This window comes from Patagioenas fasciata, chromosome 8 (genome assembly GCF_037038585.1).
Source record: "Patagioenas fasciata isolate bPatFas1 chromosome 8, bPatFas1.hap1, whole genome shotgun sequence".
In the NCBI taxonomy this organism is placed as follows: Eukaryota; Metazoa; Chordata; class Aves; order Columbiformes; family Columbidae; genus Patagioenas; species Patagioenas fasciata.
Window position 1 is genome coordinate 19,953,567 of NC_092527.1, and position 17,397 is coordinate 19,970,963.

Consider the following 17,397-nt stretch of genomic DNA (forward strand, 5'->3'; position numbering starts at 1 on the left):
TGCCTCCTACGGGTGCCATCCCACTATTGCCTCATTCTAATAATTATCCACCATTATGCCTCTATCTGGGATTAATTTAATTGATGAAACAAGTAACTCTCTCTTATCACATAAATTGAGGGAATAAAAAAGTAACTCAAATAAATATTAACACTATAAAAGCAGGAAATACAAATGCTTTCTACACTTTTCTAAACTCTTGAATTTTATATTGCCAGTTGATGATACATAACTCATTCCTACCACACAAAGATGACCATATCTAGGAACAAGAGGGATGGACAGAAAAGGCAGCTTAAAATAATGCTACGCAAAGGTATTTTGGAACAGACCACATAACGTGAGTGCTTGCTGTAGAGGTAGAGCTTGATAAACATATAGTTCTAAAAATCTCCATGTGTGCCACTGATCCCATGGATTCATAAAAAATTGATTTTCAGCACATGCAAAAATCAGGAGAGATCTGCTGAGCACACATACTAGTTCAAGCTCTCTGCCTGACTCCAAGGCGCGCCTTGGCACAGGCAGCCACAAACAAGACGCTGTTGCCACAATGCCTCACTTGGACTTATCTAGCATGTTCAGATCCCTCCCTGCTTCCTACAAAAAGGATGTTAAGAAATTCTGGATGATAAACAAGGCTAATTGCTCCAAGTGGCCAGAAGCTGGACTTACCTGTTTGCAATGGTTTGGAGAGAAAAGCAAAAACAAAAAAAACCACACCATCTCACACCAACACACAAGAACAACAAAACCACACCAATACACACTGCAAGATTATGTTTACACAGGACTAGGAAAAAAAAAAAAAAAAAAAAAAAAATCAGTCTTTTTAATGCATCTTTGATTAGAACTAGTGGGGAAAAAAAAAAAAAAAAAAGAGACCAACCCTTGTCTCACTTAAAATTACAAAATCATATTTACTTATAAAAGTTGTAAATCATGAACAATTATAAAAGAGCAAGAAAATAAACTGCAATTATCACATCAGTAAAAATTCCGACCATCCTGACAACTCACTACCTTGCATATTCCTGTGGGTAAGGTGAAGAGTACCAGGTCTGTATCTCGTATTTTCCGAACTCAATCACAGAAGGGTATCGCCCACTCGTTTCACCACCATTTTTACAACCAATTTTCTGTCAGGTGCAATAAAAACGAAATATTAGTTATACAAAAAGTAAAAGGAAATTTAGCTTTGTGTCATCAGCCTCTCTAAATCAGTTGCTTAAGTTCTTCCAACCTGGACAAGCACAGGACAGACTTTGCAAAGAGCCAAATATAACTAGTGAAGATGTCTATCAAGGTGCCAAACAACTAAACATGAAGTGAAGTGAGCAGTGCTTACAAGTGTATACAAATAGATGGTACATGGCCCAGACAAATAAGAGGCACAATTGCCTCAGTCCTCTTCTCCCACAGCATCTAGCATGAGGACTTCTGTACAGTTCTGGTTCAAACTCAAAGCCATCCTTTTGTCAAATCAGCATCAGCATCTGCATCAGCAGAACCCTTCTGGAGTCCTTGCAGTTTACTTCTTAACAGTCAACAGTATACCGACACACACTAATCTTGGCTATCATACTCAAGTTGAGCTGATCAGAAAATGACTGCTAGACTATAATGTGCTGTCAAAACACACACAAAAAAGGGAAAAAAATAATTTCAGTGCCACCAATTTCAGAAATCTTATCACCTAACATTTTTGGACTGCATATCAAAGACAAAGAAAGGAAGAGGTAGGAGCCACTTGCATGAACAAATGGAAGTACAAACTAATAATGAAGCTGAATCTTTAAACTTGGTTTGAGTTTGTTCCTTAACACATTCTGAATGTAAACTATGAAAGAGTCACTGCGTTGACCCATAGCAGGTAATGACAGTTCTCGTACACTAAATCTAAAAAAATTAAGTGATTTCCAATTACTAAAAAAACAGAAGACAAATTTATGATGCAATTTTATAAACAGCAGCAGTTGAAACATTACATGCACCTCCCTTCTGACCCAGATTCTCAAAGACACCAGTTGCTCAATTCATAGACACAGAAACATAAAAGCCTATTTTGCCACAGGAAGTTGCCATGTCCAGCTTCCTTGGTCAAAAAACAAACAAAAACATCATCAAAAAACCCAGCTCAGTCTCCACAAGCTTTAGATTATCACTACATACCTTAAAGAAGAGCATTAACACCAGCTGGTATAAACAGTTTTAGTCAGATTCAGATCATTTATTTTCACTGCTAGAAAAAGTCTATAGTATTTAAACTCAAAGTGTGTTACATCAGTGGGTAAAATGAACTCATGAAGTCAGTAAACCCAGTTTCCTATGAAACAGTATTTGCTGGGACAAACTCAACTTTTCACACTCACTTTATCCACAAGCACATTGTTACCAACCAACATCCCAGTCTTGACCAGGGTATCAGCTATGCTTAATCTCTATGCTTAATCAGTTGTAGTCCTGTGTCCAAAATGCTGATCTTTCAAAACCTATCCCAAGTGTCACTCATCATCTGATCCATTCCAGTGTGAGGCCTTGTCTCCTATCTAAGAGAATGTAACTGTATTTACAGTGTCTCCCAAATTAAATTCACAGCAAGCATGACACATTAGATCAAAAGGAATATATTAAAAATGAGGATGAACAGACATATGAAAATAAAGCAAGCTTTTATTTACAGAAATAACTACTTTTTATGCACTGATTCTTACCTCCAGTGAAAGTTCTCGAGCCTGCTTAAATACTTCCAAATCCTCCTGTGTAACAGTGACCTTGCTTCCCACCAGAAATATATCCGTATTTTCTTGCTTGATGCTTAGTTTGATTTCAGTATCTGTTATTTAAAACCAGCAAAAAGTTTATTCAGATATGAAGGTTACACTTGCCTTAAAGTGATACTCCTAAATAGGACTGCAGCAACTACAGCTGTTATGACTCACCATTTTAACTAAACTTGGGATTACTAAGTAACTGGAATGAAACCTTTCCCCTTTCTGGTTTTGTAGTTTGCTGTTGCATGAGCTATTTTTGGCACTTGCTTGTCTGTCTGTATAAGCCTTTACAATCCAGTACTACTAAATGAGTTTTGAACCTTGTGAAATGAAATATATTCTATCACTAAAACTATGGTACTTATTAAAGTATACTCTACAAGGTAAAATAAGAGTAAAAAAGTTGCCCCTAGAAGTCGGAGATGAATGCTAAGCTAAATCTACATTCAAACATTATAAATCTATGTTTTCTTAAATAAAATTATTAAAAAAGCTAGCTCACAGCAGTACAGATCGGGTGTTGTGGAGACTGTAGCAGGACTGAATTGTTCATGAAAAAGCAATGGAGCAGAGGGAAATGAATTGAAATTCCCACCATTATAAGCACTGACAGCACATGATCATGATGACAGAACTACTGCCAGAGAAATGGCAGGGGAATAACAAGGAACTAGCATGAAAAGTGACTACTCATGCGGTACTACACAGCCATAAGCAACATTATGAAGGCATTTGGGGCTCCTAGTGTCACTACAAATGCAAAAAATAATAAAAAGGTGGTGTGGTATTAGTCAGGAAAAAAAAAAAGAACACAACACATGTTTTGGAGATTTAGTCAGCATTAGATAACAGGTCGAAGTTTTGTTGCTTTTGTATGAAAGTGAAGCAAGAACAAGAGAAATAGCTAAGACCTATGTGACAATATAAGAATTTTGGTTTTGGATGGGACGCAGGTTTGGCTGGCGCTTTGACCTTTGCTTACCATCATCCTGATCAGGTTTAATCCTTCCGTCTGCCAAGCTCCCCTTCCCTGGTGAGGGGGTCCCCATCTGAGGGGTCACTTCATACTTTATTCTGCCTAGAATCCTGTGCTTTTTAAGGAAAGCTGCCCTCTTGAGGTGAGCAATTGCTTTAAAAGCGTGTCCTCTAGACACACCCCATCCAAAGGTACGAGAAATAATCCTACTCCTAACGGCTTTCTTTCCATAGAAATGGCTATTAGATTTTGATGTGGAAGATAAGTCTGGTTTACAACGCAAACGCTTGGGTGGTGCATAGCTTGGGTGTCCCTTTTTCCGAGAATGTCCCTGAGTGGTATAGATATGAGAGAGTCCATCAAAAAGTCCCTTTATCTGACTGTTACTAGGAAGGCCACTAAAGGAGGGCATGCTTGACTGACTGGAAGAACTGTGGGGAGAATTAGAAGAAGTGCTGGATTTTTGTGAATTGGGGCTCTGACCAGAGATGGGGGTTGGGGGTAGAAGTGAAGAAGGTGGAGGTTTTAGCTTTTGTGTGGTACCTGTAGCCAACACAAGAGAAGTGCATGACTGTTTCTGAGAGACCTTTTTCCTTGGACGATAGTGCTTTGAAAAGTCTATTATTTCACCTCGTGATCTGCGACCATCAGGTGATGGTGTAAAGAACTTAGTAAGGCCATCAATGAGCCCTTTGGTTTTCTTGTTAACTTTAAGTGTAGAGGCAGATATGTAGGTGGAGGTGGTGGTGATTTTGGTGGTGGCACCAGGCCGAGTGGGGTCTGTAACAGGCAATCTGCTGCTTGAATCCTTCACAGATGCAGCATGACCAGATGAAGGTGTGGTACAGACTTTAGTCTTTTGACCCCTACCAGGTGACCCCCTTCCTGTGAATGCATTCATGGATCCTTCATCACTGGTTACAGACCTATGCAAAAATTTAGAAAATAAAAATTAGCATTAAAAATCTGTAACTACTGCCAAATAACACCACAGATATACAAAAGTTACTTAGGCCACTGCACTTCAAAGTCTTTAAAGAAACAGAAAGACATACACACTTCACAAATACATTTCACACTATAACATAACATCCAACTTTTTTTCCCCCTGTTGTTTCCCCCCACCCCATTGTCTTCAATAGATAGTCTATAGTAAATATAAATAGAAGCAGCTGGAATAGCACAATCTCACAAGTATACAGCCTCCCCACCTGCTTTTATGCATGGCAAAAGTGTCCTTCTTTGGAGAAAAACATCAATGCACTTTGAGTACAATAACTGCTCCATCACCATAGAGATTATTGTGCACACAAAGGAAATGCACAAGTTCAGTGTTAATAAGTTACTGTATATCAAAACACAACTTCAGGCTTAAACTGTAGAGAAAGTCTATCAGTCCTTAAAGCAATATAGTCAGTTTTTGAGAAGCTGCTATTTTTTTCATACTCTCATTGGATTATGTATGCCAACACTAGTAGCGAAAACTACTATCAAAGACCTAAAAGCAGAATGAGGTAGTTTAAGAAGAACATTACAACAAAATCAAAGAAACAGATTCTGTTTTCTTTAACAATTGTAACAGTAGCAAAACCAAAAATAGGAAAGGAAAAAGCAAAACTCTAAGACCAAGTGGCACTTCAGAAAAGCTGTTAATCAATTAGGGCTAACATGGAAGGTGTTAAGAAGAAAGGAAGAAAAAGGGCATGCAGAAAGCCAACGTGACAGCAGAAGTACAGGTTTAGCTGGTTGCTAAGGGCTGAAGAGAAGAACAACATTGAAGGATACGCTGAAGAGCAGTATACTGTAAGTATATAGAAACAGAAAATTTAAAAATACTGGCAGTAAAAGAAACAGGCATCAGGAGGCACAATCTAATTGAAAATCCAAACAAAGCCATATAATTGCATCAAGTGCTCCGATTCCCTTTTCCATCCTGCTCTTTGAAGTTAGCTTATTTACTTTGCAGTGGAAAGTTTTCTTCTACAGATTTTGCTTTTTTAATTGAGATGCAGAAGTAATTAATTCCAACAGGTCACTTCTAATTAGAGATTGAACCGCCTGGGGCTACCATCTGGCCTACTGAACTCCAAGGGCCCACCAGTTTAAGAACCAGCCCCTTTTCCATTCACACATCCTTAAATTTGGTTAGCTCCTAAGAGGCAACAAAACCAAAAACTTCTAAGTCTTTTGAATCCTTTGGTGCCATAAGCTTATGTCCATCACAAGAGCTATTCTTTCTGCCAGATGCAGTAATCACAGTCAGTGCCAGAGGCCAACATACACCTGGTTTTAGTTAATCCGACACAGCCATTTGCCTGGGAAGGGCTTCCCACAGATGGTCAACAGGCAAAAAATTATTCCAGTACTACTGGACAGTTTTTCTTTGTACTACACAAAAATAACTAAGTGGCATTAGCTAACCTTCCTGTATTTCATGTGACCACACACTTTTATGCATGACACTGTCATCCTCTGTACCCCATGATCACTTTTAAATAGGATTCCATAAGGAAGAGTGTCTTATCCCACCAGTTTTCTAAAACATGATTCCTTTGTTTTATATATTAGACACTGAAATAACAGAAATGTGTCCACAGTCTTGCAAATACTTATTATGTAAAGAACCACCCCCAAGTACCACTCCAACATGCTACTGGGGCTCATGTGCTACAAAAAAAAAGATTTTCATAAAAATATTCATATTCATCATCCAATGCTAACAAAACTTCTGCATCCTTTACCATGACATTTATGCTAAAAGCTGTAGCTCAGAATCCCACTGGCAAAATGTAACAGTAAAACCCTCACAAGCTTTCCAACGTTTATTCTACGTGTATGAGAAAAGAGGAGAAGCAGAATTACTGTGTCAGACAGACATTCCTGCTAAATCCACTGTGAGAACCCAGATCAGGGACATGTTTTTAGAGAACTAAGATGGCAAGTACTCTGTTAGAACTCCAGTTGAAGGTTTAGAAGTTTTCTAAGGGGTAAAGCCAGAGGTGTAGCTAGAGATACGTGGAATATCTTTATTGTGCACAGTGATACATAGGAATTTCAGTTAAAACACTGAAAGTTGTATGGCTATTTCAATGACCTTCAAATGCCCAAGTTATTTATTCAGGAGAAGAATAGAGAAGTAGAAGAATATTTCACCACTCTGTTTAACAGCATGCTCTCATAAGCCACTACACCTTTTACTTTCATGTAGCACCACAATTCATCCTTGTCCTGTACTACTTTCCTAGAGCAACACACACTGACCTTTAGGACATGGACCAAAACGGCAAGTAAAGAAACCCTGGCAGAAAGAGTGGAGAAAGAGACCATTGCAAGCTGCACAGCACCAAGTACATCAGCCTGACTAGTATGCTGCACTCTAGTACCATTTTTTTAACTTCCATTTGTGCATGTTGGTCGCACTGCCTCCAGAAATCCTTACGTTGCAAAATGCAAAGTTTTACATCTGCTATCATGCAACTCTGAGGAATACCAGACACACGTTTAGACTATAGAGAAAAATGGTTGGTTAACAGCCACATGACAGAATGAGTAGTAGATAGAGCCAGAAAGCCTTTCAGCTGCTGAGCTGACGTGGCCAAACAGTTAAATAGGCAAAGGAAGGCGTATGTGGATAAGAACACGTGATGAAGGGCAACATGCTACTGGAATTAACACAGAATCTGTTCCTCTTTAACACTCCATGTAATGTCAACTGAGCATTTGAAAGCTACTTAAACAATCCTCCAACCAAGCCTTAAAGCCCAACTACAGTGTTCCCTGGAAAGACAGATGCCAAAGGAATTACAGCACTCTCTTGTCTTAGATAAACACATTCCTGAGAAGCAAGAGGAATTTCAACCTCTTTCCCTAGTAACCAGTGGCAGCTTAACAGCAGAATTCAAGTAACAATTTTTTCCAGAGTACCCCTGGAACCAGAACTTCTGTAGGACTTGCCTAGTTTGCTTTTTGGAATGGGTTTTGTGAGCTGATACTAACAAATGAAGTAATTTTTATCCAACTTTTGAACAGGTCTTAGAGCAGAACAGTCTCCTAAATTTGGATTTAAGTAACTCACTATTATCTTCTTAGTATAAATTCTGTATGTAGTTCCATTATTTGAAGTTATGTTTAAAAGACAGCTGTGGTATATGTTTTCATAGAGACTTCTATTTGCATCTGCTATAAATACAAGTTTTGTTAAAAAATATGGCATCTTGGAAAGTAAGCTACAGAGAGGGGTTTTTTTTTCATCACCTTCTGACATGACACAAAAAGTAACCACTATAACTAAGAAGTTATTGGCCTTTAGGTTGAAAGCCATATACTAGAATACTCAACATGTATTTTCCCCAACTTGAAATACAGTTAAAAACTGTAGCTGAAGCTGCATCAACTCTGAGTCAACTATATTCTCAGAACCATTAAAAAAAAAAATTGAAGAGAAACCTACAACATTCGTTGCTTTAGTTTATTTTTCGGTCGTCCAATAGGTTTTGCATATCGTCGCCTTATTTGGGCAGCTTTCTCATGAAGCAGCTTTCTCCCTTTCTTCTTTGGTCTACAGACCTGGCAAATCCACATCCCTACATTAAAAAAAAAAAAGTTTAATTGTACAAAGTTTATTTAATCTGTACTGCATGTGTCTCCAAAGATACATGCCAAGTACACAAGGTCAATAAATTATCTTATGAATAAGACAAAGGGAAGGAGAAGTAGGCAGAGAAAAGCAATCTACTCATACTTTGAAGTTTTTGAAAGCAAAGTGCTCACGGAGATGGTAAAAAAAAAAAAAAAAAGAAAAAAAAGGAAAATCACAGAAAAGATTGTGAGCAAATGGGTTCTTAGAAGAATTTCTGTTCTAGCTTGTCCCTCCTTATACTACATAGGATCTTTCTTCATATACAATTCAGACAGTGACAAAAAAAAATTACATGAGCATTACAAAGCAATCTCGGCTAGAGCACACTAAAGAAAATACCAGATCATACCTAGGTATGTTTGTTTTAATACGCAGCAACTTGAATTTGGCATCCTTTTAATGTTAGGTGATCACATCTGAACACATTTATTATAGATAACGCTGGGAATTTAGGGGGTATAGGGGCTGGGAGTCGGGGTGGGCAGAAATGGAAAAAGTATTCAGTGTAACTTTAAGATTAAATAGGGAAAGTCACAAAGATGTGAGAGCAGAAACGAAAGGTGCTATGTATCAGGATCTAGAGTATCTGAAGACACAGGTGTTCTCTGTTTTTTAATTTACTCTTAGGAAAGGCATGAAGAAGCAGGCTCTTACACCTGCTCTAAGGATTTGTCAGTGTGTATACTCCAAACATTTTAACAGCCTTCGTAAAACTTCACCTTAAAGAAACTGGCCAACAGTGAACGCATCTGGTCAACTGACCAGAGATCTTTACAAACTCTGAGAAAAAAATCTCAAAGAAAAATAAAGTACTGGCTTTGACATGATTGAAATCATATTGTTTACCAATGTAAAAACAATTTGCATGCTCAAGAGCTTTCTGTCACTTAATATGAGAAAAGACTGTGAATGAAAGTATTTTCATCAAAAAGATTTTCATTATCACCTTTTGGCATTCGGGAAAGTGGCGGGTCACAGCATTCCATGTGGAACCCTCTATCACAAGAGTCGCAAAAAAGCATATTATCCTGAAGGGGGGTGGGAGAAAGGGAAGAGGAAAAAAAAAGACTTAATACAGCATTGCTTGAAGTTGTACATCAGTGATTTGTATTTGCACATGTGCTAAGCACAGAGCTACAGTAAACAAAGAAGAGTCAGATAATACCCAGTGTAACTTACTGCATTTTTGCCTTGGATCCTACATGCGCTGCATGTCTTGCATTCAATACACTGCCATCTTAAGGCCTTCACATTTGTTGTTAACTCTGGACAGAATTTCAAACATGATGGATGTCCTTACAAAAAAAAAAAAAAAGAAGAAGCTTGAGCTGGATTGTCACGCTCACCAGAACACAGCCACACAGCCAGCACCACCAGAACCCGGCAAACACCAGCTGTTTTGGAAACTTCACAACAGATTATTTAACTCATTTACTTCATACAAAGATAAAGAATAGCTACCATAAAACTAACTTATGAAGAGAGGTTGAAAGTTGACTTTATTCTAATTGACACCTGTGAATGGTCTACACAAGCACTTGAAATGGAATTTTTATTTTTGCTAGGTTATTCTCATAGCACATTAAACTGCCATTGGTTCTGAAAAAAGTATTTTTACAAGCTTGACCCTACTTCCCTTGCATAGCAGAGCAACAGAAGCAAAGAAAATCTTTAGATAAAACCATATTAGTTATTTTTCTAAATACATTAAATATCCGAGAAACTTAATAGTCAAATGACATGCATTTTTTGTTCCAACTTATTACTTAATTATATACAAAGAACAACTTCAGAGCAGTAACAAGGAAAAAAAAAAAAAACAACAAGCAGGCAATGGGCACAAGAAACACCTACTGCAAAGGAAGATTTTAAATGGTAGGCAGTAGGGGAAGAGTAGCTGAACTGCAACCTCCCACAAAACTGTATTTTATTCCCTGGCACAACCATCCTCTTTCCATGGCAGGCTAGAAGGCCTACATGGCTTTTCCAATCAATAGAAGATATCAGACAACTGAACACCTACAACACCTTGGGCAACACTGGCATTGATTTTTCACATTGTATTAATGGTACACTCTGAGGCTGTTGACAGAAGAGATAAAAGCACTGCTAAACAGGATGGATAAGCCTTCCCAGGGAAACAGGTTTTGGCATTGTTATATTCAAAGATTATCAAAAACATCAACCCATAAATTGTCAGAGGTAAGAATCCTTGGTGCTGTGCATCACTTATACGGCTGCAAGGATACAATGCACATGAAGGAAGCTTTCTTCTCGCTATCGGGGCCGGGATATTTGCTTTCTTCCTGGCAACGGTCTAGTCATGGCAATTCAGACTTTCTCCATCCGCTGTTCCTCAGTTCAAGACTGAGCTAAACCGCCACAAACAAGAATACAGGCTAATCCATGAGGATTTGCTATTTTTGTCTTCTAACAGGCTGAGGCATGAATGGAAAAGATGAGTGATGGAATGCAAAAGCCACTTCGATAAGTGCAAATTTCAGCTTTTATTTCCTTTTATTGTACGTACCCAAGGCTTAACCTACTTTTTGTTAAACTTCAAAAGACAACGTAAATGGTATGAATACAGCATATTCTCAAAATAAAATGCAGGAATATAATACATTGGTAAAGATCAATCAATAATAAATTCAAAGAGTAGTTTCAAAACCAAAGATATTGAAAAAACATTGCCACTTCATTCTTAGCATGCCGTTTAAGATACATCAACATTTTTTGGGGGTTAAAACCACGTATGAACTTAAAAGGGACTATTTTTCTTGAAAGTGACAAATATACTCTAATTGGATAGCTGAGTTCAATGCTACACTGTTCCCTTCAATAAAGCTTAACAAGTCCCTCACTTAAAAAAAAAAAAAAAAAAAAAGAAAAAAGCTGCCTAGAGTAGCCAATATTAATAATCAATATCACAGACTTCTTTCATCAAACATGACTTAACAACTAAATTAACACATTAAAGTGTAATCATAAACCAATTACCTCCATCCAAGTACATTTAATTCCAGTTATCTACCCTGCACAGAAGTGATTGACTTCAAGAAGCAAGTAAGTTGTAGTTTAAATTGTTGATTATAACTTGGCCTTAAGTAAATAACTGAGAAGTGTAACCATGAGAAACATTAATTCTCACTGGTTGGTAACTATGCATAGATTAGATGTAAATGGGTTACTTTATTTCTCTGTCATCTACCAACACAACATTTCTCATTCAGGCAATTATACAGCTTAATACAGTTGTTAATATCCTCAAGTGTTAAATTTTACTGTCAGACAAAAGTCAAGAAAAAAAACCACTGGTATTAAAGAATCTTCCTGCAGCTCCAAGTCCCTGAGGGACAAATCACTAGAGGATGGAAGAGCGTCAGTGGGAATCACTGTGCACTTGCTATGTTCATTTCCCGTCTTTCCTGGGTATGCACTAGCACAGACAGCACAGTAGTTCTTGTATTTCAAAATATCATATGGTATTGTTCTTTAATAGCTGATACTACTTACACTCTTCATTTTGGACACAAACCGACACACCCCAAATAAAACAATAACAAGTAGAGGGTAATGCCTACCAGGCAAGAAGTGGTAATCAATACAATTTTCACTTTTAAAAGGGACTTTGTTTAACAAATTTCTGTAGTCAGTTAAATGAAGTCGCTGTGACCTTCAGTGATTTTACAGCTAGTTACTTGAAATCTGAAGGAGCTGAAGAGAGAAAGCATGCTTCTGGCTTCAAAATTTGCAGTATTTCAGCTCTAACTGATCTAAACCGAAATCAAGAACATACTGTCTTCTCCATGTCCAGAAGCTGACACATCTGCCAAGTGGTTTTCAACACTTGATCAATCTCTCTAGTTTGTGAAGTGTTTCAGACAGTTATTTCTGCTAGTTCAATCACTTGACTTTCTTGTAAATCTCAACAGCATCAATATTTTAATGTAGCACACAAGTTTAACAGCTTACTGCAAATTTGGACACTTGAAAGCTGGCAATTTCCACCAGGAATACATATAGGCTTGCTGTAAAGTAAAGCTATTAAAATCAAAGGCTTGAAAATTCATTCTTGTATGTCCCAGTTAGAAAAGGTTATGATTTGTGATATGTTGATTTAGCAGAAAAAGGTGAGATGAGGAAATTAGAACAGAACATCTCACTCCTTTGTGACTGAACACAACTCATTTTACCTGCTCACTTTAGTTTCTTTGTAAATTTGGGCCTTGTTTATTCTCCAAATAATTTGACAAAACAAGCAGTCTCTTAAAAGAACAAGTATTCTATCAGTGATAACAATTGTGCTAAATTAGTACAGTGCTAAATGAGATATAATAATATCTCCATTTATCTTTGATACAAGTTTCGGGAACTTACCTAAGATAATTCACATTAAAACCCCTTGTGTTCGATAATCTTTTAGGTAGAAAGCAGTATTACTTAGGGTGATTTATGCTATGAGCTGAGGGGATCAGTGCACCTATCTCAAGACATGCAGTTGGCTTTTCTGCATGTAGGTTTCTCAGCTGTTCAGTTTATCCAGCTAGCCAACATCCTCCCACAGACAGCAATAATCAAGACAATTCCCATATTCCCTCCTTCTTAGAGTTTCTTTAAGTCCCCTTTATAAAGCAATCTTTGCACAGTCTTTTCCAAAGATTTTCTGTTCCTGTGCCTCTTGACCTGACTCTGATATTTGTTGTTCGGCTCTCCAGCCTCCCCTACCCATCTTTGATGGGTAACCCTCTTGCCTTCTCAGCTTAACATACTATTTATTTGAAAGGACAGTACCCACAGGTGTTCTACGTTAAGCTATTTTTTTCCTCTCTTTAAAATATTTATTATAGTTTCCCAGTACACTTTTTTTCCCATCCTTTCTAAAACTTCAACTTCCTTTTAAAAATCCATCAGCCGCAGCTTTTTAGTTGCTTCTGCACCTCTCAATTGGGAAAATGGAAGTAGAGTTCGATTCCAGTTCTCAAGCATATTGATTTTTCAATATCAAAAGGCAGTGGGATGGGGGAAAAAGTTATGTTTGCTTTCATAGTAGGATTTGTTTTCTCACATCCGACATCTTTCCACTTACTCCTTTAGAAAATGCCCAGTGTATTCCATTTCCACTGCCCAAATAAATTATCCTCCCAAATACTACAAAATAAGAGAAATATCAATGAAATGTGCTGATATTTGGATGGTTTCTGCTTTCAGAATACAGCATTACCTGAAGACACACAAACAACTGACACAAAAACAAAGCAGATATGCCAGTAGTGGGCACTGCAATTTAATCGCTGATCAACTCAACAATTTGCTTGCTGTGCACAACATGCAATTTCTTTTATGTTTGTTAGACAGCAGTACCAGCTGAGATACACTACAATGTGCAAAATTACAAATCCAATTACAATAAACCTTCACTTGAGTGAGATTTTGTTATTTATAAGTTGCACTGAGATTGTTTTTTATTTTAGTCAGGCATCAGTAGCTAAAGTTTAATGATCCAGCAATCTGATTGGCAGTCTCAACATTTCATTCTTTACATCTAATACATCTCAGGAACTAATTAAAGATAATTTAGTCTTAATGAGGCAAAGAGAATGTATCAGTGTTAATTCAAATGGATTCACAAAAGTCACGACTTCCAGTTCTAAAGTGTGTTAGACCTACCAGGGGATTATTACGGAACCAAAGAGTAGCTGATACCTAAGCTTAGCTGATTAATGTAAACTCTGTGTACCACAGAATCACTGAATTGTTGTGGTTGGAAAAGACCTTTAAGATCATCAAATCCAACTAGAATCTAACCAAGCACAAAATCCTGCTGAATTTCCTAATATTAGAATACAGATCTGAAAATACAGGAAACCTGTAGACCACTAAAGGAAGACAGTTTAATGTCTATGGAGTTTGGGTTTGCATACTGGGGTCAAAAAAAAGCCATTTCTTTACTTCACTGTTTAGTTACTTGTTTAAATACACTAAAACATACACTAGCTGTAATAAAAAGAATCTGTCCAGGGTGACAGATTCAGAAGCACACAATCAAAAGCATATCCTGATTAACTGGAAACACATTTTTGATCCACACTGTTTTGTTGTTACTCAAGTACTTATGTAGCTATCACAGTACACTAGACTGACTATGTTCAGCACACTTACAGAATGATGACACACATGGACTCTGAATTCAAAGACACCAAAACAATACTTTCACTTGCAGCTTTCTCAAAAGCAGTGCTGGTTTATGCAGACTCTGTCACTTCTCATTTCCCTCCTAAGCACTTCTCTCTTCTTCATTCTGGCACAGAAGTTGGTACGGCTGGGGAACAGACCAAACTTGTCTTTCAACTACATTTACTCCTCAAGCCAGTTTAGATGCAACCAGGTGCCAGCACAGAGGGGTAGCACAGAGCAGCTGCATGTTACAGCCTGTGACTTTAAACAGCACCGCAATTTTGTCTTTCAGCTGGGATGGGAAGTTCTACAGTGCAAAGCTTCACCCAAAGTACTTCCCAATCCAGCTGTAAGCTGATGGGGGCAAAAGTTTTTTACTGGTACAGCTAAACAAAAGCAGCCCACTCAACTGACAAACTATACTGGCCAAATAACTCCTCTTCCAGCATAAAGCTATTTTCTACAGGGGATTTCTTCAAAATGGCTAAACTGATCAGAGGATTTTAATATCCTGAACTCTACAGCTGCACTGGGGAAACCTTTATGGCATAGAGTCGTTAAAGAGGTTTGCCCAAGTTTCTCAGCCAAATCCCTCTGTGAATCAGGAATAACCTAGGCCAAAACCACATTTGGTATCAACCATGCACAAGCACTGCACAAAGGAACAGTGTGCTAAAGTATTTTATTTTCAAAATTAACCTAGTTGCTCACTTTAAGGGACAAACTTGCATTCAAAACAGGCACATGGAGTCTGCAAGAGCTACTGCAACACACAGGAGCACCGTACATATCATCTGTAGAGTCACTATCTTGTGCCTGACAAGTAACAGGTGCCTAACAGCTTCAGCATGTTATTTGAAATATTATTCAAATTGCCACTTGACTAACAAAGACATTTTATAAAAATTGAACTGGATACACAAAATAAGCAACAGCACAGATTGCTACACAGTCTTTATTATTATGATTATTCCTCAGCTTCTGAAATGTTGTAAATCTGTGCAAGCAAAATTCTTGATCATCATTTCATGCCACAAGGCGAAACTGAGCTTTCAGATCAAACGTGGATCCCAAACAATAACAGAAGTCCTGTATTTTACAAGTGGTTTTCCTATTAATTTCCTCAGCAGATCTATAGTTTTGGCATGAAGATGAATTCACACCTCTCATTTGTAGTTATCCAGATGACAAAATTTTAGGGGGGGGGGGATTCTTCCACCCCCGCTTTGTTTCGGTTCTCAATCTACGTCCAAAGCAAGGATGACACTCAGAAGTTTAAAATACTTTCAATACCTTAAAAACAGACTTAAACATTTCTAGTATCAGTAAATTCTGCCAACTTACCACTGCTGCCACAGTCTGCACAAGACAACAGCTCTTCTGGCTTTTTTTCACGATTTGATTCCTTTGTTCCCAAACAAAAGCTACATATCGGGATGGGATCAGCTCGTGGCTAGATTTAAAAATAAACAGAGTTAGCTAGCAAAACAAAACAAAACAATAACAAAAAAGCAAGCCTTTCTCAGTGGTCTATTCTTTGATTTTTTACCTGACATTTTGTACCAATTTGTATTTCTATTAATTTCCAATAAAGTGTCCATTTCACTAATTTTGGAATAATTAAGTTTATTATATTAACGTATTATGGGCCAACTTAACATTTCTGAAATAAGCAATCTTGTGTACTAATCTACGTAAACATCTCCAGTACAAGATCAGTATTAACAAAAAGGAGGAAAAATTAGAATTTAGGACACCATATTGAACACACAGTTTCAGCTGCAGAATACAATCACTTGTTCTTCAAATACAATTGTGCTCAAAGATGAAGATGCAAACTGGCCTTCATTAGAGATTAATATAGTTTCTTTCCACAAGAAAACCAGTAATTTTTACAGAAGCCCTCAAATTTAAGACATATTTTATTACTTTACCATGCAATACAACTCACATCTCCCACCGAAACTACCATTTCAGGGTAAAAACACTGGATTCCACAAATCAACAGTTACTCATTCCAGTCTGAGTCCCATCAGCCACGACACACAATCAGAATTTAAAAGCCACACAAATTTTTCAATGCCTGGAAGCAATATACAGACATTTTCAGAGAAAGTCTTAAGAACTAATACAAATTTACTTCTTGATCTTCCTAATCTGTGTTGTCACAAACTACCAGAGATTATATACTCTAAAACAGTTTCTGCAATAAATTTTAAGAGATTAATGAAACGACTTACTTGCATCATCCAAAGCATGCATGTATTAATGCCAACACAGAAGTATTTGTAAACATACCTATAACAAATAAAATGACGTGCAACTATTTCTTCGAGTGGGATACTCAAATGCTAGAGTACCTTCCCAGACTGGCTGCTAGCAGCTACTATCACAGCAACTCAAAAAATTAAAATAGTTTCTTTTGCAAATTCATAGCTTCCAGATTAAGCTAAGCAATGCTGTTAGTTTTATACATCAAAGTAATGACTTGTTGTTTCCACCTTCAACGTGTACATTTCCACTCTACGCCACAATATTTGGAGAGCTGACAGACTATCTTCACTTGATCAATGAATCTGTATTCCATTACAGCTCTTAGAAGTGTGGAATGCCTAATGCCTATTTTTAAGCGTATTCTTGAAAAGGTATCAGTCGTGTGTAGATACGCCCTATACCTCAACACAACACAGAAATACTGAAATAGGGTTCGTATTATTGAGCTTTAGGATGATCTTAAATCAAGTAGCAGATTCCAAAGAATTCTGGCACCAGTAAGATAAAGTTGTCCTACCCAGCCAAGAGGAGCAGGATACCCTCGTCCCCTACAGCCA

At 37.5% G+C, this 17,397-nt stretch overlaps 1 protein-coding gene across 6 annotated transcripts in view; it reads right to left on the reverse strand.

The window, feature by feature from the left end:
* KAT6B (lysine acetyltransferase 6B) overlaps nucleotides 1-17,397 on the reverse strand; it is a 103,694-nt gene that overhangs the window by 38,607 nt on the left and 47,690 nt on the right. For 4 of the 6 annotated variants that reach the window (XM_065843116.2, XM_071811814.1, XM_065843114.2 and 1 more), the window contains exons 3-9: nucleotides 15,911-16,019; nucleotides 9,569-9,684; nucleotides 9,336-9,417; nucleotides 8,201-8,333; nucleotides 3,757-4,676; nucleotides 2,715-2,836; nucleotides 1,024-1,139 (exon numbers count right to left, since the gene is read on the reverse strand). In XM_065843116.2, coding sequence (XP_065699188.1) covers nucleotides 1,024-1,139; nucleotides 2,715-2,836; nucleotides 3,757-4,676; nucleotides 8,201-8,333; nucleotides 9,336-9,417; nucleotides 9,569-9,684; nucleotides 15,911-16,019 — 1,598 coding nt within the window. The remainder of the gene's footprint in view (nucleotides 1-1,023; nucleotides 1,140-2,714; nucleotides 2,837-3,756; nucleotides 4,677-8,200; nucleotides 8,334-9,335; nucleotides 9,418-9,568; nucleotides 9,685-15,910; nucleotides 16,020-17,397) is intronic. The other 2 variants (XM_065843119.2, XM_065843117.2) reach the window with 2 other exon arrangements.